At 41.3% G+C, this 25,905-nt stretch overlaps 1 protein-coding gene across 1 annotated transcript in view; it reads left to right on the top strand.

The window, feature by feature from the left end:
* Window positions 1–20,962, top strand: part of LOC111077401 — an 89,254-nt gene extending 68,292 nt beyond the window's left edge. The window contains exons 9-11 of the mRNA XM_022371671.2: window positions 20,445–20,551; window positions 20,641–20,755; window positions 20,847–20,962. Coding sequence (XP_022227363.2) covers window positions 20,445–20,551; window positions 20,641–20,755; window positions 20,847–20,962 — 338 coding nt within the window. The remainder of the gene's footprint in view (window positions 1–20,444; window positions 20,552–20,640; window positions 20,756–20,846) is intronic.
* Window positions 20,963–25,905: the final 4,943 nt, after the last annotated feature.

Raw genomic sequence — 25,905 nt, 5'->3', positions numbered from 1 at the left:
GACAATATCCCGTGACGAGTGTGGGCATCACAATGGGCAGACTTGCCCCCGAGTAACCTCGACTTCGGTCGAGCAGCCCCATAAACCTAACCTAACCTAACCTAACCTATAGCCAGAATAAAGAAATTAATTTTCAGTTGCTTCCCCCGCCTCCTACAGCAAGAGACCCGCTACTCAATTTCTTTCTCGCTCGCACACTCTGACGCGTTCATTGCGGTCGCGCCCTCTTGCGGAGAAGATGTGGAATCCAAATGGTACATGTTGAATCTACATGTTATATGTAGAATATACATTGTAGATGTAGATAACAGATGTAGCAAAAAAATATAAAGTGTACAATTTTTTTAAATTCTAAAAAATCATAAGCTTAAAAATGTATATACTGACTGATTACGGATATAAGTAGAGTCGCGTCCCCAAAATCGACTCACACGTTCTTTCTCGTTTAATGTTACTTTTAGTTTTTTCTGAGATTCAGCGTCACAATTTCCAAGTATTTCTATTCCATAAAATTAGGTGGGTGTCAAATATGTCTTGGCTATCAGTAGTTTGAGTGTTTCTACTAAGTATTTTTGTGTGGGTGCAAATTGTTTTAGAAGACCATATGCTCTTCTAGTAGCTTTTGTGACCTGATTATTCCAAGAAAGCGTATTGTTTAATGTTATTCCCAAATTTTTGGCTTGATCTACATGATTAATTTGTTGTCCTTCATTTTCAAGCTTGGGATAGTTTATCGTTTTTAGCGGTTTTTTATATACTATAACACATTTACATTTATCTGGATTAAGTGCCAATCCATTAAGTTTAGCCCAGTTAGTCACATTCACAAATCAATGTTACGCACACTTATACACTCTACAATTTTACTCAATTGGACGACTTACATACATTTGGACGTCATCTGCGAACATGTGACTATTACTTTTTAACAGAACATTTAGCAGGTCATTCACATATAAGCAGCGCTCCAAGAACTGAGCCTTGTGGCACACCATGTGTAATGCTCATAATCGATAAAATTCTACCTTTACTTACTTCTTTCAGTTAAATACGATCTTCATCCTGTGTTATTCTAATATCTTATCCTTACTATTGCTGTGGTACAGCTTCTTTGTTTTCTGTAACCTGACTGTTTATCACTTAGTAAAGTATTGACATTTAAGTACATAAATATTTGTTGTGACATTCATAGTTCAAGGACTTTGACAGAAACGATAATATTCAGGGGTGCCACAGACTGTCAAACCGACCGAATTCCAACTGAGTTAGTTTGCTAGGTGCCACAGCATGCTCTCTCGGTTTGTTTTAAAATCTCTAGTATTATGGCTAGAGATTTGGTTAAATTCACTGCTCAAACACACTTTACTCCAAGAAAGTGTTACAGTTTTGGAAAGTTCACTAAATTTGTGATATATCTGCATTAGAACAATTTAAGAATTCACTTGGTTTAGTCCCTTTATTTACATTTTACGAAATCTCTAGTCAAATCTCTAGTAGAATTGCCATTGGGTGTCGACGTCCAAAACCAACTCAAAGTAAAATCTAGCCACCTAGTTTTTCTGGCAATTAAATTTTTTCGGAGTGCTAAATTCGAATGATATTATGCATTTAATGGATTTAAATTAGAGATAAAAAAAATAACTTAAGTTTACATCATTTAAATTTTCAGCCGTGCCAAAATAAGTGCGTAATTAATGAAGATTCCGCCGCTCCAATTATTTATATTAGGTGGCAGTCCCCAGTGTGTTAACGTCAATGTCAAAAAGAACGAGAAGGAACGTGTGTGTCGCTTCTGGGGACGCGACTCTACTTATACCCGTACTCAGTCAGCATATACATTTTTGAGCATATAATTATTTAGAATTAAAAAAAAAAAAAAATTTACATTTGACATTTTTTTGCTACATCTGTTATCTACATCTACATATACTATTTATATTATACATCTAACATGTATATTCTACATGTACCATTCAGATTCTACATCTCCTCCGCTAGGGGTTGCTCGTGCACTGAACGCGGCAGAGTGTGCGAGCGAGAAGGAAAATGAGTTGCGTTGTTGTTTGCCGGAGTGGGCAGGGGAAGCATCTGAAAATTAATTTCTTCATTCTGTCTATAATTATGATCCGATCTGATTCAGATTCGGCAGTCTGGTAGATATGGATATTTTCTACGATACTGCGTTTTTAGTTTTATCGTATCTTAAAAATTGTGCCTGCCACAGATTTTCGTCCTTTGTGGTGGCGGATGGGGGCGGGCGAAATTTTGAAATACACTTGTAGCAGTGTGATATCACATGAGTCTGGAAACCAAATTTGGTTACCCTAACTCTTATAGTCTCTGAGATCCAGGCGCTCAACAAGACGGACAGACGGATGGACGGACGGACAGACAGACATGGCTATATCGACTCGGCTATTGATGCTGATCAAGAATATATATACTTTATGGGGTCGGAAACGTTTCCTTCTCTGCGTTACACACATCCACTTTTACCACAAATCTAATATACCCCTTAACTCTTTTTTGGGTACGGGTATAAAAATAGGTCGCTCTTGCTGCGGAGACTGACATTTTTCTATAAAATTTGTTCAATTTAGAACGCAAGTAATTGACGTGACGTTCAATTTATAATGCAAAGAATTGACGTTTGCCAGGCCAGTCACAGACAACCGCAAAAAACAAACTTTGATTAAAGCCTAGTACTCAGATCGAAAAACTGTTTGCCAGCAAACGAATGTCATATATTCTTCGAGCAGCCAATGTGTGACCAGAGGTGTTCACTGCATTCCGTACGGTTACTCTGCTCAGACAGCTGCTTGGTTTTGTTTTAAGTTAATAAAATGCACTTCTTCGGCTGGGGCTGCTCTTCCCCAGGCATATCCTGGGCTCCCCAATATTTTATTGGCAAGGTAATGTGTCTGACTATCAGCAGCAGCAGATGGCGACGCCACCCGTGCCGACCACCGTGAAGACAAACTGTTTTGAAAGCAATATTTGTTTTATATTTATGAAAATTAATAAAAATATTATATTATAATATCCATATAATTTTCCTTTATATAATGCTGCATTAATTAGATTCTATTTGTCATCATTATTAAAATATTTCATTTGGTTTTTTGTTCTCTTATTTCAATGTTTGCTTCGTGTTTGCTGGCAAAAGATATCAAATTGATATCTTTTTCGAGGTGGGTCGAAATACACAAAAAAAACAAGCAAATACTTCTGATACTTTTCCAGTATATACCGACCTTTTTGTTTTTTGATCTGAGTACTGCCTTCCGTACAGAGCCTAGAAAACAGTTTTTGCCGTAAAACATTTCTTATCGGTTTCATACGAATATCAACCCTGATTCTGTTCGCTAGGTTTTTTTTTGGATCTGAGTACTAGGCTTAAAGCATAGTATCCAGCACTGCGGAATCGAAAAATTCCTGTCAAACTCCATTTTAAAAAAACTGTGACAGGAATTTTTCGTTTACGTATTCCTGGAGTGTGTATCCAGCAACACGAGCGGAATCCACAGATTTATATCGATAGTTTCCTATCGGGACAGTGTGTGGACTGAGAGAACAGCTTATACCTAGCTCAGGAATATATGTTCAACAATTCTTCCTGAAGTGAATGGTGCAAGATGTAGGCAAAATCTGTCCGCAAAACCAAAAAGAGAGATGAAAATTATTCTTTTTTGTTTTTCAACAATATATGCCGCCACCAACACATTCACTTCATCATTAGAGCGCATTTTTTTCCTCATTTAATTTTAGCACAATTTTACAGTTGCCTCTGTTTACAAAACACAGCTGATTCATCAACCCTGTTTTAGCTATGTTCCACACCCTCACGGAATAACTAGCAAATTCCTTGCCGCAATTTTCCGCGGTGCTGGAGACAGGCCTTAATGGACAGACGTTTTGTAGCGTGTCCATTTTGTAAAAGCTTTGTCCCTTAACGAAATATTGTTGGCAATTGTTTGGTTGAACCATGGATTTTTCTTTGGAATAATTTTTAATCTACACATCGGTACGAATGTCTCATACAGACACGTTGTGTGTTCTCGTAGTGGTTCAACCTGGGAATCTATATCATCCATGCTAAATATTCTATTCCAGTCATAGGTTATGAATGCATCGTTAAGTTTGGTAATGTCGATGTTCTTAAAATTCCGATACCATATATGTGTCTGGAAAATATTGATAACTGATCGTATAGAAGAACTTTTCTTTTATCATTAAGAAAAAATAGGTCCTATATTGTGGTTATTGTATTGGAAAAATGTGTTGTACTATTATTGAGAAGATCCAAGCTTAACGAAGCCATTGTTGTCGCCATATGGCTTTCCTTTAGTATATTGATGTTTAAGTTATAATTACGTCATTATCAGGGGTGCCACAGGCTGTCAAACAGACCGAATTCTAATTGAGTTGGTTTGCTAGGTGCCGCAGCATGCTGTCTCGGTTGGTTTTAAGACTATAAGATCTTATTATTCTAACGAAAAAGATTATTTTGGCCGGTTGATTCATCTGCATCAGGATCTTCAGAATTTTCTCGTAATAATTGTTGATCATGCACGTTCTCAACTTTAAAAATCTCTCCAGTTGGATGCTTCTTAACATGCACGATCGCCCGTCGACTAAAAACGGCCGATAGTGCTTATTCTTTTTTAATTTTCATCGCCTCTTTAAAAACAGCCAGACAGCGAATTGAATCCCATTAGGTCCAGGGATAATAGTTTATTCGCTTCCCTTCGATAGTTGTCAACAGCTCGCAACAACGCCGCCTTCTCTCTTACGTATTTCTTGCATCCCACGTACCTCACTTTTGAGCTGGATGATCTGCTGCTCCATCTCCTGGATTGCCGTTTTGATGCTGGAGGCATATTCGAACAGTTTTTCCGTTACTGTCATAAGGGGTCGGCAACGCTGTAAAAATGAGTCGATAAAACAGTTTAAAACATTTTCAACGCGTTGTCACTTTCTGTACTCAAAAAAGAGTTAAGGCGGTATATTATTTGTGATAAAAGTGGATGTGTGTAACGCAGAGAAGGAAACGTTTCTGACCCCATAAAGTATATATATTTTTGATCAGCATCAATAGCCGAGTCGATATAGCCATATCTGTCTGTCCGTCTTTCTGTCTGTCTGTCTGTCCGTCTTATTGAGCGGCTAGATCTTAGAGACTACAAGAGCTAGGGCAACCAAATTTGGTTTCCAGACTCATGTGATATCACACTGCTACAAGTGTATTTCAAAATTTCGCCCCCGCCCCCTTCCGCCACCAGAAAAGACGAAAACCTGTGGCAGGCACAATTTTAAAGATACGATAAATCTCACACTCTGCCGCGTATGTACGCGAGCGCTCTCTACCGGAGTTGATGTAGAATCTAAATGGTACATGTATAATCTACATGTTAGATGTAGAATATACATTGTAGATGTAGATAACAGATGTAGCAAAAAAATGTAAAATGTAAATTTTTTTTTTAATTCTAAAATTCTAAAAAATCATAAGCACAAAAATGTATATACTGAGTACGGGTATAAGTAGAGTCGCGTACCTAGAAGCGACTCACACGTTCCTTCTCGTTATTCCTGTGAGTTCACTGCACAACCGCTCGTGTCTGTGTCAAGGAATCTTTATTATCTTACATCTGGTTGTAATTACCTATGCCATTTAAAAAAGCTAATTAATCCAGCTATAAAGAAGACCAGAACACTTTGTAGATTCAGCTTACCATCTTGAATATGTCAAGCTTAGAAATGCAAAAATTATAATTTTTGAGAGTAATTTCTTTTTAAAATTTTAAAAAATTTTCAAGATATTGCTCATACAATTTTATGTAAGTTGTTATTTAGGTATAGTTTATTGATATTATATTGATATCTGTAACTTCTTGATGTCGGCTGATTTCTGCTGCTGCTGTTCAACGCTACGTCCGTCTGCTTTGGTTATTTTCTTACTACTCTATTTCTTCTGATCTTCTTCTCTGCTGTGTTCTTCCTCTGCCTTTGCTCCTTATCTGCTTATCTGCTGTTGTTTCTCATTCTGCTGCTAGTGCTGTTGATCTACTGTTACCGCTGCTGTTCTGCTGTGACTGCTGTCAGCCAATGCTCCTTTAGTGGGCCGACTTGCTCACTCCCTGTTACATTCGGTCATCCTAATTAGTCATCCTGATGACAATGCGTCCTCGTTTTCTACCGAAAATCTCCATAGTTTCATATTGTCGTTGCTCGTGGTCGTATTATTTGGTCCTTCGACGTCTGCTGCTTTTCGAACATTATAGCGTCCGCCTCGTTTCACGTTGGTTATTTCGTATAGTCCTAAGAATTCGCTAGCCATCTTTCTTAAAGCTGTGAATTGTGTTCTACGTATGGTCACGAGATCTCCGACTTTGTATCCGTACTCGCATTTCCGCTTTTTATCGAATTGTTCCTTGTATCTGTTCTGGGGCTGCTGAATGTTTTCTTTCGCTTCTTGTCGCATCTTCTGTCTTTCGTCGTGAAAATTATCAACCATCTCCTTTTCTATTAGCTGAAGTATATCGCTATCTGGTCCACAACGCATTTTTACACCGATCATCAGCTCAAATGGACAACGCTTTGTGATCCATGAACAGTGCTATTAATAGCCCTCTGAACTCGGGGTACGAACTTGTACCATCTTCCAAGTTCCTCCGACGACAATTTTGAAATGATGCTCAGAATAGATCGGTTTACGCGTTCAATTTGTCCATTGCCTCTTGGCACCCCTGTGGTGCCTCATACGTGTTCGATGTTCTCTTCCTTCACAAACTCCTCAAAACTAGAACACGTAAATGCTGCTCCACGATCGCTTACAATCCGAGCCGGATTTCCAAAGATATCAGACCATTCCCTTAACTTCTTGAGAACTTCGTCTGCGCCTGTTGTTTTCGTGGGATACATCCATACGAACTTGCTAAAGCTATCCACCATCGCGAAGATTTACTTGTACTGCTTTGAAGTAGCATCCATCGGCCCCAGGCGATCCACATGTAGAGTATGAAGCGGCTCTCATCCCTTGTCAATTTGATGCAAAAATCCTTCTTTTTTGCCCAGCTTTTTGTTGTAGATTATGCATTTCATACAGTTCCCTATGATCTGCAGCACTTTTCCTTCCATATGTGGGATCCAATAGCTCTGCTGTACGGCATGCATTGTTTTTTGGGCGGCGAAGTGTCCTGCGTTGTGAGCCTCGGTTATTATTTCTCTCTATAGTGATTTTGGTATCGCCAGCAAATCCGTGCCTTTCACAACCTTGTACACAAGACCAGCCTTCAATTTAAAGTTGTCATAGGGCTTACTTTTCAGAATTTCGGAAACAGCTTTTATCATCGTATCCTCCTGTTGGGCTTTCTTAATTCTTGCTGTGACCTCCGACGATACCATCATCACATCAATTTGGTATCGGCTCAGGCAATCCACATGCTTCAGACGTTCTCCTGCTCTGTGTTCCACTTCGAAATCATAGTCCTGCAGGTACAAAACCCATTGGGCTACCTCTCGCGGAACGTCCTTCTTGCTTAACGTTTGCTTAAAAGCAGCGCAATCAGTTACGAGCTTAAAGTTGGTTGACGTTTTCTTACTCCAGAATAAGATCGAATGCAATTGTCCTTCGTGCCACTGTAACAGCGCGGCTGTGAACCCGTTGTTTCGTCATGTCATCGTCGTAGTCAATGTTTAATGTTGAGATTATTTTGAATTGTTTGAAGTCTAGTGTAAGTAGGTTAGGGCAAGGCGGGAGCGCAATAAAAGCTTGCTTTTTCGCTCAAGGCGAAGTCGCCCCGCTTTGCCACCGTAGGTTAGCTAGGCTTAGAACGAAATGTATGAAGTTTTTAGAATATAATCGTAAAATTGGAATTCAATCGAACGCACATAAAATATTTTGTCTTCGCTTTTTAATAAACTTTACGCCACCCACAGTATTTCGGTTGTCGTTGTTAAAAAAACTATTCTAATATTTCACCCGTCCTTCGACGCATCAGTAAGTATCTCGGTTTTTGCATTCCTGCGATAGAGTCTCAACACCAGCTCATTCACCAATGCTTCCTTTAGTATGGCGACCCCCTGCTGCTCCTCTAGACCTATTTTAAAGTGGACATCTTTTCGCAGCAGATTCGTTAATGGTTTTGCGATAAGTGAATATTTTTTTTATAAATTTACGGAAAAAACCAGTTTATCCTAAAAAGGACTGCACAGACTTTATGATTTGTGGCATCGGAAACTTTCTGATGGCTTTGGTTTTCTCCAGTCCAGGCTTGATTTCTCCTCCTCCAACTTGATGGCCCAAAAATGTAACGGTGGACTGAAGGAATCGGCACTTCTTCCACTTCATCTTCAGCCCGTATTCAGCTGCTGCATCAAAAACCTTCTTCAGCTTTCCCAGGCATTCGTCGGCGGTTTCGCCGTGTATAACGATATCGTCCATGTACAAATCTAGAATGTTTTCATTTATGAGGTTTTGAAATACATAGCCAATAAAATCGATGAAAACTGCTGGCGAATTGCAAAAACTTAAAGGCGCGCGGTTGAACTCATAGAGGCCTTGCTTCGTGATGAACGCCGTATACTTCTTGCTGCCTTTTTCCACAGGAACGTGAAAGAATCCATTTTCCAGGTCCATGATGGTGAACATTTCGCATTTTCCAGTTTCTCTAGCACATCTTCAACGATTGGAACGGGGAAAAATCTTTCAAGACCATCTTATTCAACTGACGATAGTCTACGCAGACCCGGTTGCTCCCATCTTTTTTCTTGACGATTACTGTCCGACTGGCGAAATTCGATGATGAGAGTCGTATTATCCCAGCGTTGGCCCATTCATCGACCTGCTGCTTAACGACATCGGCTTCGCTAATGGCCACTCGACTTGGCGCATGTCAAAACGGTGCTATGTTCTCATCCGTCACGATCTTCAGCATGATCGGTCACACGGCAGTCTGCTTCTTTTCGTTAAAATTCTGAATCATCGATTGGACGGCATCTCTGTACTGCGAGGTGACGTCTATATCAGTATTTGCTTCAACCACATTGTAAATACTTATCTGTTTGGTGTCCACAATTTCCTCCCCCGACAGGGCAGAAAACTGATATCCTCCCGGCGTTGACATCATTGTGAATCTGGATATGAAGTCGTGTCCCAGCAGCAATTCGCATCCGATGGCATTATCGGCCACAACAAGGAACTTGTGTGCCAGACACATTCCGTCGAACTCCACTTCTGCCATGAACTGCCCAGTGGAGCGTGTGATGTTGTTTCCAAGTCCTCTCAAAGTTGACGAGCTTGGTTGCAGAATTACGCCACTCAGTTTCCCGAACACGGACATTTTTAAAATGGAAACATCTGCACCGGTGTCTATGAGCCACTTGACTTGCACATCGTTGATTTTGAGAGACTTCAGTCTTTTTTCCTCGTATGCCACGTTTACGGCAGCAGCACTCGGGCAGTCTTTCGACATGTGTCCAGTCTGATAGCATCGGAAACACTTCAATGCAGCTCAGCAATCCCTGCGTAGATGGTCCTGCAGTGCTGTTTCCTCATATACTTGTTGTGATTTGGCCTCTTTTCGAACGGCTGTGCGTCTTTCTTCTTCAGCGTCAAACCCTCATCGGCCGACAGCGTTCTTTCGTATATTTCGTATTTCTCTTTCAGCTGCTTGTATGAAGTGCATCCATACAAAGTGTACTTGTATCGAATTACCGACTCCGTGTCTATTGTCACATGCGAAACAATGCGTTTCATCTGCAGTATATATTCGTGAAAACTTTGATTGCTAGTTTTCACTCGCACCGACAACTGATTGTGAATTTCGGCACTGCATAAACGATCACTCTTAAACTCCTGTATAAATTCCTGACGTAACTGGCCGTACTCATACACTGCTGTGGACTCGCGGAAAAGAGCGGCCGTACATGTCATTTTTGCTCGGGCTTGGACGTATTTTTGTTTGTCGTTAAGTCCATATGCGTCAGCGTTTAGTTCGAAGTTGTTGAACCACTGCTGTACCGACATATTTTCTCCACTGAATTCTGGAATATTTTTGGCAAAATTTTCCACTACCAGCCTTGCATTATTTTTCTTGTCAATTTCATCAGCACTTTCATCGAGAGAAGTTGTACTAGCTGTTGGAGCGTCTGTATGTTTTCTTCTATGACTGCTGCACTCATCGCTTCATTGTCTGTGTTTCGGCGATAGTTCCCGCATGCTCCTGGTCCAATTGGGCCTTCGTCTTGCTGCATATTCTTGGCTGTTGGTGCACTTTTATTTTGCGTTATACTGCGCAGTACTTTTTCGGGCTGCCCGCTTGAAACAACCTTTTTTTCACGGTTCAGCTTTTCACTCACTCGCTGTCTCGCTTCTTCTGCTAGCAGCCTCTGAGACTTGCGGCGCAAAACTTTTCTTCTGTCTCGCTTTTACTTCTGACGGCTTGTGAGACATACGGTATACAAATCCTCACTTTTCGCTAGCAATACGCGACCGGTTGAGCCCCCAAATGTAAGTTGTTATTTAGGTATAGTTTATTGATATTAACTCGCGGTGCACAGGTAATGGTAAGAATAGTTGGGCTTCTGTAACTTCTTGATGTCGGCTGATTTCTGCTGCTGCTGTTCAACGCTACGTCCGTCTGCTTCGGTTATCATCTTACTACTCTCCTTCTTCTGATCTTCATCTCTGCTGTGTTCTTCCTCTGCCTTTGCTCCTTATCTGCTTATCTGCTGTTGTTTCTCGTTCTGCTGCTAGTGCTGTTGATCTACTGTTACCGCTGCTGCTCTACTGTGACTGCTGTGACTGCTGTTAGCCAATGCTCCTTCAGTGGGCTGACTTGCTCACTCCCTGTTATATTTATGTATAGTCGGTTGAGCTAAAATAATCATCAGAAAATCACAGTTTAATGTTAAATACCGTTGAATAGCATTTGGAACGTTTCTGGTTTCAGGTTAGCGTCGTTGTCGAATTTTTAAATATATAATCAGCTCACATTTTTATACCATTTCCGATAAAGTATATAAAGTATATATATATTCTTGATCAACATTAATAGCCTAGTCGATATAGCCATGTTTGTCTGTCTGTCTGTCAGTCTTCTTGAGCGCCTAGATCTCAGAGACTATAAGAGCTAGGGCAACCAAATTTGGTTTCCAGGCTCATGTGATATCACACTGCTACAAGTGTATTTCAAAACTTCCGCCCCCACAAAGGACGAAAATCTTTGGCAGGCACAATTTTAAAAATACGATAAAAGTAAAAACGCAGTATCGTAGAGAATACCGTTATCTACCAGACTGCCGAATTTGAATCTGATCGGATCATAATAATAGCCAAAATGAAGAAATTAATTTTCTGTTTCTTCCTCCGCCTCCCACGCTACTCAATCTCTTTCTCGCTCGCACACTCTGCTGCGTTCAGTGCCCGAACAACCCCTAGCGGAGGAGATGTAGAATATAAATGGTACATGTACAATCTACATGTTAGATGTAGAATATGCATTGTATATATATATGTAGATAACAGATGTAGCAATAAAATGTAAAATTTTTTTTTTTTAATTCTAAAATTCTAAAAAATTATTTGCTCAAAAATGTATATACTGACTGAGTACGGGTATAAGTACAGTCGCGTCCCCAGAAGCGACTCACACGTTCCTTCTCGTTTTGCTAAATCTTGATCTACAATGTAGATGCTACATCTCCTCCGCCAGAGGGCGCACGCACACTACACACAGCAGGGTGTATGCGAGCGAGAAAGCGAATGAGTAGCGCTGCAACGCTGGACTGGGGTGGTGTTGCAGCTGAAAATTAATTTCTTCCTTTTGGCTATAATAATCCGATCTTATTCAGATTCGGCAATTCGTTCTGTGTGCTTGGAGAAGATGGCGTGGCAAAATTTTGAAATACACTTGTGACAGTGTGATATCTCTGTTGAGCTACTGAGCTTTTTCAGTAGCGTTGTTTTGCGAGGTATTGAAAGACGATGATTGTTCAGGTACTATTTCAAAGTTTACTGGTCTTAAGCTTATATATATATGGTTTGTATTGAAAAATAGCGAAAGGTGTGAATTTGCTAGCGAGAGTTTATGATGGGTCGATTGAAGACGCGGGGCCGGTTCAAGAAAGCGATATATTTATGCTATGAACGTATAGAAGTTTTGGCAGGCAGGTCACAGTGCCAGACAGCAACACGTTTAATTACGGTGGTGATTGATCTTGAAGTGCATCTGCTGCGCAGACGAGCCTCCCTCACAGCCTTCGTCGGCTGACGAGTTTCGGGCAGGGGCAAATGACTCAAGAGCGCAGCGTCAGGTAGGCAATGTTGTGCCTAAGAGATTAGCTCTGCTCTCTTTGTGCTAACATGGGCCGGCGCTTAGCCGAACAATCTCATCAGTCTGGAAACGAAATTTGGTTGCTCCAGCTCTTATAGTTTCTGAGAACTAGGCGGACGGACAGACTGACATTGCTATTGTAACGAACCATGGACCATGGATCGCATTCCTTAGTTCATACTATCTGTTGAGCTAGCGAGCTTTTTGACTAGCTGTTGATTTAGATTAAATAAGAAGTCGAGCGGATTCGATATAGTTTATGTGTGTACAATTTATATGTTATAAGTAGGCGAATGGGGTGTATAGGTGTAGCGAAAGAGTTAGCGAGATGTGCAGGTTGATCAATCAAAGCGATGTCGATTGAAGACGCAGGGTCTGTTCAATATGCGAGAGAAGTGAGTGATAGATAAATAGGGTAGATCGTGAATGCGACGTAATGATGACGATCAATAAAAGACTAAACACCCTACCCCTTGCGTTATTTCGCAATAAGTTGCACAAAACTCTCGATCCCCCACCCATTTTCTCAACCACTCGACAGAACCAATACCAAACTTACTGACCCACCTTTTATATAAATAATACACCATTGTTACCAAATAAGCATAAATTAAAAAAAAAACACTTCCTAGAACTAAGAAACAACGCGGAGAGCTTAAAAACCGCAAGCTCCGAAGAAGAAAGGCCAATGGATCAGCCCCAGTCACTCACCACAGTTTGTCACCAAGCTGACCATAAACGACAACAGCAAAGAATATAAGTCAATAAGACAACAGTCAATCAGCGAAGTCCAGCAGCTGTCAGCAACAGTCACACAAGACATTCCGCTATAAAGCTCACCTGTCATCAAAAGACATGAAGACGCGAGCACCAATAACGTAAACTTAGAATCTCTGAAGTTCTGAGTTTTTGAGACAAACTTTGAAGCTACAAAAATTAATTTTAACGAGAAGGAACGTGTAAGTCGCTTCTAGAGACGCGACTCTACTTATACCGGTACTCAGTCAGTATATATATTATTGAGCTTATAATTTTTTAGAATTTTAGAATTAAAAAAAATAATTTTACATTTTAAATTTTTTTGCTACATCTGTTATCTACATCTACATGTAACATGTGTCTATATATGTCTAGAAGATTCTACATCACCTCCGCTAGGGGTTGCTCGCGCACTGAACGCGGCAGAGTGTGCGAGCGAGAAAGGGAATGAGTAACGTATTTCTCGCAGGAAGAGGCGGGGAAAAGCAACTGAAAATTAATTTCTTCATTCCGGCAATAATTATGACCCGATCTGATTGAGATTCGGTAGATATGGTCATTTTCTACGATACTGAGTTTTTAGTCGTATCGTATCTTTAAAATTGTGCCTGCCACAGATGTTCTTCCTTTGCGTGGACGGAAGGGGGCGAAATTTTGAAATAAACTTGTAGCTGTGGGATATCACATGAGTCTGGAAACCAAATTTGGTTGCCCTAGCTCTTATAGTCTCTGAGATCTAGGCGCTCATCGAGACAGACACACAGACGGACAGACAGACATGGCTATATCGACTCGGCTATTGATGCTGATCAAGAATAAATATACTTTATGGGGTCGGAAACGTTTCCTTCTCTGCATTAAACCACTAACCATACAGAATTCGTTTTGTTTTGAAAAGCTGATGTTGCGACGGGCGCCTGATATTTCTTCCATTTTCTTTTAGGCTAGCCTTTGCCTCTGCTTTCGGCTTCGTCAATGCCTCGGCCCGCGCCGTGACGGGAATTGGTCCATGTCCGGACTAGCAGTTGCCTAGGGCCCCCGTAGGGCTAACAGAAAAATTTGTTGTCTGGACGTTGATATGAAATGACTGCACCATCAAGTGGCCCATGCGACACCAAGCCGAAGCCTGTTACGCGCGGAACCCAGGCAGAAACGCAGCCCTCCTCCCGCCCAACCGAGGGCCGCTGCCGCATGACGCGCGACGCGTGTTACCGAACCGATCGCATGCAGGAAAGATAGGTGTTAGACTAAAATTCGAGGAAAATTGGAGTTAAAGACAACTCAAAGAGCTAAACATGCAATTATAGCTAAGAAATAGAACTAATTACGGGAAAGGTATGTTAGTATTAGTGATTTAAGAAGAGGAAGGGAATTAGTAGTGGATATTATGTGGTAGAGAAAATTGAAGTCCGAGCAATGAACCCTAAATGGTTCGTGCAAGGAATAATTCGATCTACAAAGCGGAAGGAACAAAGGAATGAAGTTTCTACTAGATCTAATAGGAATCGTAAAGTTTATGAGGCTCAACAAGTCAGGGCTATCTACGTCACCCTTGATCAGGTTGTGCATAAAAATCACACCAAGCATTTTTCTACGACTTACTGAGGTTGGAAGGTTTATTAAAAGCAATCTACGAGGATAAGATGGCAGTCTCACACCTGCATCCCAGTTACGCAGAGCAAAAAGTAAAAAGTTTTTCTGGACTGATTCTATACGGTCCTGGTGTACTTTGTACTGGGGGCACCATACACAAGAGCCGTACTATAAAATCGGACGAACAAGCGAGATGTAGAGAGTCTTCGTTATATAGGGGTCGTCAAATTCCTTTGACCACCTCTTTATAAACCCAAGCACACCCATGGCAGAAATGTGTTCAGAAAACTTTAACTTTGGGTATAATTTAACACCAAGATCATCAACCAAGTGAGAGAATTACCTTGAGAACCACCGCAGAGGCTATAAGGAGCCAAAAAGGGGCTGGAGCGATGAAATGTCATTACTTTGCATTTCGAGGCATTTAGGTCTAACATATTTTCACAACACCATGACTGAAAGTTATTGAGATCGGATTGCAAGCGAGAGTGAAATGAAATGTCCTTATGTTGGACACAAAGTTTAACATCATCCGCATACATGAGTACTCGAGAGTTTGTTAATACTGAAGGCATATCATTAATAACGAGTGTGAATAGTAGGGGGCCTAGATGGCTGCCCTGTGGTACTCCAGAAGTAACCTTAACAGGGGAAGAGATTGAGTTTTTGAAGGGGACTCTTTGAGACCTAGAACGAAGGTAGCTAGAAATCCATCTCAAAAGATTAGGCGGAAACCCTTAAAGGTCAAGTTTTTGTGCTAGAAGGGAATGGTTTACAGAATCGAATGCTTTACTGAAATCAGTGTAAATAACATCCGTCTGCAAGTTACCTTGGAAGCCTTTAATGATAGAAGAGGTAAACTCTAATAAATTTGTGGTTGTTGATCGTCGCCTTATAAATCAGTGCTGGGACGGAGATATAAGTGATTTGCAGAGATTTTGCAAATGCGGAGTTAAAATTTTTCAAACATTGTAGGAATAGCGGATAACTTAGATATACCTCTGTAATTATTTGCATCAGACTTTCTACCTCTCTTATGGAGTGGAATAATAAAAGATTCTTTACAGAAGGGGGGAAGCATGAAGATTTAATGGATGGGGTGAATAGTTTAGGCAGGGGTTAATACAGAGCGTCGTCACAGTACCTGAGTACACAGCCGTCAGGAACTGGTGAATACACTTGCTTAACTAGTCGAAGATCATGAAGCAGTGAGCTTTCATTTAACAAGGGGCTGAAAATGCCATTCGACCGTGGAAAACTGTATGGATACGGCTGACCAGAGTAGCTTTCATGAAAATAGGTTGTTTGGAATAATTTGGCAAAAAGATCGGCAATTGCTTGATCATTGCTTGCTGACATATTGAGAAAAGATAACGAGGATGGATGTGCGGACGTTCTACGCTTACTATTTACGAAGATGCAAAACTGTTTAGGGTCCTGTCAAAATCGCAACCTGCATCGAGATAGGTAGTTTTTATAGCATTGAGCGTTAAGAACGGAGCTATTACATAGTGAGAAAGGGAAGAGGGAGAACCAACTTCTCGAAATTTTTCTAAAGTTTTGATCTTAAGTTTTTTAGACTGGATAACTCTTTGGTAAACCAAGGAGGCTTTCCAGATCTAACCGGACAAGAAAGTGGGACACAAGAATCAAAAAATGTGTCAAGTACATTGAAAAAAATGTTTGTGCCTTTCATAACGTCAGTGCACAAATACAGAGCGGACCAATCAAAATCCCTAATAAGGGTTTTAAGCTTCGTAAACTCGGCTTTACGAAAGCAGCAGACACGTTCAGATAGCATACCCATTCTATCCAATACAGAAGGGCCAATATCGACTGACACTTCAAATGTAGGATGGTAGGAGTCTTCAGGAAAAGTGAGCGGAAGGGCTCGGGTTAACAACGCTATGGTCGGATCCGAGACAAAGCACAGATCAAGCAATCGACCCAAGGAATTTTTCACATGGTTGACTTGAGACAGGGATAGGTCTAGCAAGCCGTCGATAAACTCATGTCGTGACATGGGCACAAGGTTATTAGACTCGTTTAACGAAGACCAAACAGTACCTGGTAAATTGAAATCACCAAGAACTATCAAATGGTCTTTATCTGATAGCGAGGAAGAAACAGTTTTTAAAGCGGATAGGTTATGCTCGTATATTAAGATATCCGAGGAAGGTGGAATATACGAGCAAGTAATGAAAATGGAAAAGCCTGGGAGAATCAGTTTTACGCACAGGAATTCCAGGTCTTGTTGAACCTGGACCATGAAATGTTCCGACGTGAAGTTTGAGTCCACTGCAATAAGGACCCCACCTCCACGTCGAGACAAACGGTCATTTCGAAAAATTGTGTACCGACCTGCCAAAACTTCGGAACTAAGGATGTCCGGATTTAACCAGGTCTCGGTAAACACAATAGCGTGGGACGAGAATGCGAGACTCTCAAGGAAAAGAGTGCTGAGCTTACTACGCAAGCCTCTAGCATTCTGGTAGGTAACTACAAGAGAGGATGTTAGTTTTTTGGATGGGTGGAAGTAGAGGTGGAAGATGAGGATGGAGATGGAGCACTGGTATGAATACTAGGAAGAGTAATGGGGGGCCTATTCTTTTTCTTAGCCTTAATCTCTTTAACCACCAAATGCTCCGGCCAAAACTTGGCGGAACAAATGGTGTCAAATTGAGTTGGGGAGACGCTTATCTTGAAGGAAGATATCTCCCTGGCGTAAGAAAAGTTAAATTTTTCCACCTTTAAGCCGACGGCTTTTATTTTGCTTTGTATAAAAGCGGTCACATCATTGGATGTGAGGTCAGGGGCTAGCCGCGAGACAAAAACTTGTCGCTTTGGTGGGACTCCCACCAGTGGTTTTGGCACCACAGGCCTAGTACCTGTGATGGCAGTATCCGGTGGTCCTGGACATCTATTAGCTGGTGGGAGCGAAACTGAGGGGATAGTTAAGGGGTTCGGTGCGGACTCGATGGACACGGACTCTACAGATATTTCTAACTGCATACTCTCCGAAGTGACGCATTCGGCTCCCGAATCCCGAATCCCGAATCACTCCGCGTCTGCCTCATGAACGAACGCATGTCGTTTTCCACAGCACGGCATTCCTTACAACTATAATGTAGGCCGTTGTTTTGGGAAATGGCGTCTCCTACACAGCCCGAGATCCCTACACATTTTGCGTGCACTACGCTTTCGCAAAGCCAGCAGGGGATATTGGTCATGGGTGATCTGCTTCTTGCTCTGCAGAGCACTGTGCAGAGCAAATGCATAGAGCAATGCTTAAAGCGAAATCGGTAAAAGATGAGAGAGGAGAGTGGTTACAGCAACAGCTTATAAGTGAGAGCGTTACTGCACAAATGTTACAAGAGCGAGAGCGAAAGAACAGTTATTGAGAGTTAGGTGATAGAGAGAGTGATAGACGGCAATAACTACGACAAAGAGCGGCTAAATGTAATGAGAGGGCGTACTTACGAAAAGTAACAACACAAACAAACGACTAACCGACGCACAAAATTTATTAAATAAGTTGTGTTTTTACACAATTATCAGGCATGCACCCGCGGAAAAACATACAAATTAATTAAACATACAAATTAATTAAACAAACATTAAATTTATAAGTTTTTATTTCAAATGAAAAAAGAAGTAACTGGCGTGAAAAAATGGAGGGCCCCAGATTGGTGGTTGCCCAGGGCCCGGTTGAGGGTTGATCCGGCCCTGAATAGATCGATTTTGGCTTTAAACTTTAAAATTTAAAGTTGTTATTTGTTTGTACTGTGTGTATTTGCATTGGGGACTCAGGCGAAAAAAGGTGGCAAAATTAAAAAATATTTTATGAACGCTTTGAATAAAATAAATGTACACATCTAGTAGAACATTTTCCAGAGATTTAGCGAATCTAATTTTCAAGATAATATTAGTTTAGGAGATATGAGCAGAGATACCATCCTTTATTTTTATATATTGTATATGTTTCCCACCCCCACCCCCTCTGCCCATTCCTCATTTATGTTGCGGCAGGTCAGCTCAGGTCAGTACATCACATCAGCCCACAAAACAAAACGAAAAACCAATTCAAGCGGCCAAAAATTGTAGAGACCACACACAAGCACAGTATGTGTGCACACACAAAGTCGCGACTTTGTTCGAGATATCAGTTTACGTAAATAAGTGTGTGCCATGTATTCATGAAACCGCGGTTTCGGCAGCTAAAAATTATTCTATGCATACCCTTCCAGCACTTTCACCGGACATTCGGGATCACCATGGGCCCGCCACTGGTGACCACTGGGACCCAGAGATGTATGGCAGCCGCTGCACCGTGACCAATGAAGTCACGAGGTTCACGGTGGCTCGTATAGCCAGGAGTGACACCGGACATGCCACGAGTGATCACTGGTGAACTGCCACGAGGATCACTGGGAACTCCGAAATGTCCTATATGAAATCACTCGGATTCATCAAAACCCATATGAAATCACCGTGACCTTTGAGTCCTATAGAACACCTGGAGACTCCATTAAATTACGGAATTCACGGATAATTCATAGTAAAGCCACCCAAAAATTCTTTAAACACTCATTCAAATAGAAATATATTTATTTACACAATTTTCTAGATTTTCATTACTTAATTATTTTTATTACTGTAGGGCCTTCCTTAACTGACTCGACAGTTAATAACCAATGCTCCTGAAATGATATAAATAAAAATATTTAGCCACGGAGGTAATATTTTCTGAACTAACTTCTGAGTTATGTTCAGATTTGTATAACAATGCACATATGAATTTGATTTTACCTTTGAGGCATTTTAAACAATTACTCCTGGACTAATATTTTGATTTTGACTTCAGAAATGTTTTGACTTAAATAAATAGCAATTTGTACATATATATTTTTTAATTAAAAATGCTGTATTTGCAGTTACATGGGTTTCCTCACAAAACAACACTCGCAGCGACGCACATGGTTACGGGACCACACCGCTTGAATGATCTAGAACTAAACATATTTGTTCTTGCGAAACCCATGTACAATTTAATTTAACTAACAACGCGCACTGTAATCACTGAATCCACTTACCTGACTTTAAAACACTGAAAAACCACTTTTAAAGGAATAAACAGTAAAAGACGCTCAACTCAAAAAAATCACAGCCGCCGCAACAAAAGATTGCACCAAATAATCGGTTTTCCCTCATCCCTTTGAGGGACGAATGGGGGTGGGTTGGGTCGAATGAGGTAGGAAAACTAAATATGGGGGGGAAACTATGGATACGCTCCCTCGGTCAGCTTCGACTGGCGTTGAGCTGGTCGTTTCTGCTGACGTCGACGTCGCTGCCTTGCGACGCGAGCCCGAACAATTTTTCCTATGACACTTTCATGCCGTGACAGCCAGAACTGCAGGGTACAATCATATATTTTAAAGTTTTTCACGTACACAACACATGCATGCTTGCTGCCAGTCGGCTCGTGTGACGTCATGAGCCGAACGCGGCCATTCCCAGAGCCGAAGATCTGGGAACATACGCTGCAAACTCAACTGCGCCCCTTTCGTTGTATGAACTGCCACATCTATATACTGTATGGTTAGTGGTATAGTATAGTATAGTATAGTATAGTATAGTATAGTATATATATATAGTATAGTATATAATAGATATATATATATATATATATAGATATAACAATGAATGAATATACCACGAATTAAGTTGTTTCATACAGTATTATTTACTTCACAGATTTTTTTCTTAAATTGTACGAAGAAAATGGTTTCCATGAAAAGCCAGCGACATGCCACTGTGAACAGAACTGCCTAGATGCAGTAGTTACAACAAAAAGTGCTTTAGTAAGTTAATATAGCTAATTATTTATTCTTTCAATGCGCTGGAGGATGCTAGTTCGTTTTGGTGTACAAAAATGTGTTCGTAATTTTAGCCAATGATAGGCTCGAAACAACTACTCGGAAGTATAGGAAGTGCTATTTCTATGAAAACTTGGCCACAGAATCGGCTAAAGCGACAAGTTATATTTTCCTTTACCGATCTCTTAGGTAAGCACACATTTTTGCATTGTACAAATAATAGACTGATAAATATATATATATGTATGTACATACATATATAACTTTATGCTTTTTCTAGTTTCCATTGGCGGAACTGCAGGACTGTTTCTCGGATTTAGTGTTTTGGGTTTAGCTGAGCTTATTTATTTTTTTACAATCCGATTAGCTTGGCAAATACTTGGGTATACAATATAATATACATATTGATGTTGATCAAGAATATATATACTTTATGGGGTCGGAAACGTTTCCTTCTCTGCGTTACACACATCCACTTTTACCACAAATCTAATATACCCCTTAACTCTTTTTTGAGTACGGGTATAAAATAAAAATACCTTATTATCAATATGAACTAGTTTCTAAGATTCAATATTATTTGAATAAACCGACGAATTAAACTTTTTTTAATGTATAATTAACCAAAAAAGTGTATTTTCATTTCGTGGTAGCAAATTTTGAAAAAAATTGTATCATTTTATTGAATAACAAAGAACAGAATTGTGGGGGGGGGGGGGGGGGTCCCCTTGGAAAAACAAAAAAAAATTGTTTGGTCAAATTTTGGCCCAGCCTAATGTACATATGTACTAGAGCCCTGCATGAACAGGCAACCGAATCGATTCGCAGGGATTCGGTATTCGCTTCGTCCAATCTAATTGAATCAGAGATTTGGCTTTCTCATAACTTCGTATCGCACGCCCAAAACGGACCGAACGAAGCATTGTCTCGTAATTTTTACTGTGTCAGACATTTTGCTTTTTATATATTATTATGTGGTAGAGGGACTTGAAGTCCGAGCAAAGGACCCTGGATGGTTCGTGCAAGGAATAATTCGATCTACAAAGCGGAAGGAACAAAGGAATGAAGTTTCTAGTAGATCTAATAGGAATCGTAAAGTTTATGAGGCTCAACAAGTCAGGGCTATCTACGTCACCCTTGATCAGGTTGTGCATAAAAATCACACCAAGCATTTTTCTACGACTAACTGAGGTTGAAAGGTTTATTAAAAGCAATCTACGAGGGTAGGATGGCAGTCTCACACCTGCATCCCAGTTAAGGCCACGCTGAGCAAAAAGTAAAAAGTCTTTCTGAACTGATTCTATACGGTCCTGGTGTACTTTGTACTGGGGGCACCATACGCAAGAGCCGTACTCTAAAATCAGACGAACAAACGAAATGTGGAGAGTCTTCATAATATAGGGGTCGTCAAATTCCTTTGACCACCTCTTTAAAAACCCAAGCACGCCCATGGCCTTATTTACCATGGTAGAAATGTGTTCAGAAAAGTTTATCTTTGGGTCTAGGTAATTCTCTCAAGAGAACCACCGCAGAGGCTATAAGGAGCCAAAAAGGGGCTGGAGCGATGAAATGTCATTACTTTGCATTTCGAGGCATTTAGGTCTAACATATTTTCACAACACCATGACTGAAAGCTATTGAGATCGGATTGCAAGCGAAAGTGAAATGAAATGTCCTTATGTTGGACACAAAGTTTAACATCATCCGCATACATGAGTACTCGAGAGTTTGTTAATACTGAAGGCATATCATTAATAAAGAGTGTGAATAGTAGGGGGCCTAGATGGCTGCCCTGTGGTACTCCAGAAGTAACCTTAACAGGGGAAGAGATTGAGTTTTTGAAGGGGACTCTTTGAGACCTAGAACGAAGGTAGCTAGAAATCCATCTCGAAAGATTAGGCGGAAACCCTTAAAGGTCAAGTTTTTGTGCTAGAAGGGAATGGTTTACAGAATCGAATGCTTTACTGAAATCAGTGTAAATAAATTAAGTGCAGGTTAGAACTGATCGAAAATTATTGCGACAAGTTAATGGACATTCAGGCAGATGTGGATTTGTTGAATCCCAGCAACGATTTAAGGTCAATGGTCGAGTGGTCAATGTGTGTATTACTACGAGGGCTATGTATATGTCCGCATTAAACGTACCTGAGAGTCAGCGAGCACATAGGAACGATCGCGGCGATCAGCGTCATTCGTCACACCTGCCAAAAATTAATTTGCCTAAGTTTAGTGGAAAACATTCCGAATTTAAAAACTTCATAAGCCTGTTTGAGAGTTTGGTGCATAGCGACCCATCATTAACGAACGTAGAAAAGTTTAAACACTTGCTGGCTTGTCTCACTGATGCTGCATTGGGCACAGTGAAGGCGTTCCAAATCTCTGAGAGCAATTATGAAAAGGCTCTGGAGAGCTTAAAGAATGTTTACGATAACAAGTGTTTAATCTTTTTCGACACCATCTCGCAGTTGTTCGACATTCCCCAAATAACAAGACCCTCTGCTTCATGCCTGAGATCCCTCATTGACACGGTATCTGCCCTCTACTCCTCTCTGCAGTCGTTAGGAAGTGAGAAGGACATAAATAGTGCAATGCTGATTCACATAGCAATGTCCAAAGTAGATCATACTACAAAATCACGCTTCGAAGAGCAATTGGATTACGACAAATTGCCGTCGTGGTCCGATTGCGCATCCCAGTTGAATCGGCGCTATCAGCATCTGTCAGCTGAAGAGTTAACAAGGAGTAAGGGAAAAGGCAAATCAGAGATAGGCAAAGGACACACGAAGTCTTCCTTTTCCTGTGCAAAGTCAGATCGGCGCTCCGAGTCGAAGTGTAGCTATTTTTCAGCGAGCAATCATATCATAAGCAGTTGTCAAGCGTTCAGTGCTCTTCCTGTTCTTCAACGTTTTGATATCACCAAGCAACTTCGCTTGTGTATAAATTGTTTGAAGCCAGGTCATACAGTTACGAAGTGCAAGACAGCAAAATGTGTGCTCCAAGTCCCATAATACGCTGCTTCACCGATACGGGGTAGAGTCACAGCAAAGTACGTCTGGTTCGGCTCCTGTAGAACAGCCCTCAGTTTCTGAAAACCCAACAGCATACTCAAGTCATGTGGCGAGTACTGACCAAGTGATTCTCGCGACGGCAGTAGTAAAGGTGAAAGATCGGTTCGGACAGTTCCAATATGCTAGGGCGCTGCTGGATTCCGGCTCCCAGATAAATTTTATTTCCGAGGATCTCGCACAGCGCCTAAGACTGCACCGTGACGAGTCATGCATTAGTATCACAACTGTTGGAAAAAGTTCGTCCGTCGTAAAGAACAAGGTTCACACGTCCGTCCAATCTCGTGTCAACGCTCATCATTTTTCAACCGATTTTTGGGTATTACGTTCAATCTCCACATACCAACCCGACCATGTCGTAAATTTCGCCCATTGGAATATTCCAGCAAACCTTGAGCTGGCAGACCCACATTTTTTCAAGCCTGCTAAGGTCGACTTACTGCTAGGGGCAGAAACCTTCTTCGAATTGATATGTGTGGGCCAAATAAAGCCAAGTTCCGAACATCCATCAATCCAGAAAACGTTGTTGGGCTGGATTGTTTCGGGAAAATATACTGCATCAAAACAGGATGTTGTATGCAATAACGCTGTTGGTAGCGATACGTGTTCTCTCGACTCTCTGGTGGAGCGCTTTTGGGAATTGGAACATGTCCCAGAGAAGTCGAAGGCTGTACATACAGCTGAACAGTTGTCTTGTGAACGCAACTTCAAGCAGACATCACGCAGGCTTGAGTCGGGTCGGTTCGAAGTAAAGTTGCCGTTTAAAATGAATCCCAAGGTTTTGGGTTCCCCTTTTGAGACGGCAAAACGCCGCTTTCTATCCCTGGAACGCAGAATCGCGAGTGATCAGTACCTGCATGACATGTATATGGAGTTTATAAAAGAGTATCTCAACCTTGGTCACATGTCATTGCTTCCAGGCACTCCTCCAGGACACCATTACTATATTCCGCATCAATGTGTCCTGAGACCTGATAGTAGCACCACCAAGCTCCGCGTAGTGTTTGATGCATCGAGTAAAACTTCAACTTCAATCTCTTTAAACGAGACTTTGATGGTGAGAGCCACTATTCAGAGGGAGCTTTTTGCAACTCTTGCACGGTTTCGATTAAACCGTTTTGCCCTTACAGCGGATATCTCCAAGATGTATAGGCAAGTGCAGGTTGCTGAAGAAGATCGAAATTTCCAATTGATTCTTTGGAGGGAGAAAGAAAATATTGACGTGCAAACTTATCGCCTGAATACGGTCACGTATGGGACAGCTTCAGCTCCATTTCTGGCCATCCGCTGTCTCGTTGAGCTAGCAAAAGTCTATGCTAAGTCCCATCCTGTGGCCTCGCAAGTCATAGCAAATGACTTTTACGTTGATGATATGCTGACAGGACCAAATAGTCTGGAAGAGCTGGGAATAATTCGGCAGGAAGTGAGTGAGGTCCTGGAAGCGGGGGGTTTCATGTTGGCCAAATGGGCGTCAAATCATCCCCATCTGCTGTCCGATAGTGGCCAGGAAAAGTCTCTTCAGTTTGACCCTTCCGCTTCCATTAAAACACTCGGAATTCGTTGGAATCCGCAAACTGATTTGTTTCACTATCAGCTGGACGACTCCTTTGATTCATTACCCCCTACGAAGCGCAACATATTGTCAGTTGCTTCGCGATTGTTCGACCCATTTGGGTTACTATGTCCCTTAATTACCAGGGCAAAGATCTTGCTGCAGCATCTGAGGAGGCAAAAGTTGGATTGGGACGAGTCAGTTCCCATGAGTCTGCATACGAGTTGGAACAGGTTCAAGCAGAATTTATTAGACTTGGACAAAATCTCTATACCTCGCTTTATCGGTCTTGCCAATAATTCCACTATCCAAATACACGGATTTGCTGACGCATCAGGTGATGCGTACAGATGTTGTATATACGTTCGTACCAAGGACGATAAAAATGTTTTATCCAGACTTCTTACAGCAAAGTCCCGAGTATCGCCTCTTAAAACGAAATCAATTCCACGACTAGAATTGTGTGCAGCGCTTCTACTATCCACGCTATGGTCTCAAGTTCGACTGCTGCTAGACAAGTTTGTAATTTAAAGCGTGAACTTTTGGTCGGACTCCCAGGTCACCTTGTATTGGCTGGAAAGGGAACCAGCCACCCTAGCAACGTTTGTGGCCAATAGGGTTGCTGAAATCCAGGAGTTGTCCAGTGGTGTGATTTGGCGTCACGTTCCCACCGATCAAAACCCAGCAGACTTAGTGTCCCGTGGAACAGATGTAGATGGTGT

The sequence above is a fragment of the Drosophila obscura genome, unplaced genomic scaffold (assembly GCF_018151105.1).
Source record: "Drosophila obscura isolate BZ-5 IFL unplaced genomic scaffold, ASM1815110v1 contig_9, whole genome shotgun sequence".
Classification (NCBI taxonomy): Eukaryota; Metazoa; Arthropoda; class Insecta; order Diptera; family Drosophilidae; genus Drosophila; species Drosophila obscura.
Note: the sequence above shows the minus strand (reverse complement) of the source record. Positions and strands in the feature narration are given on the sequence as shown.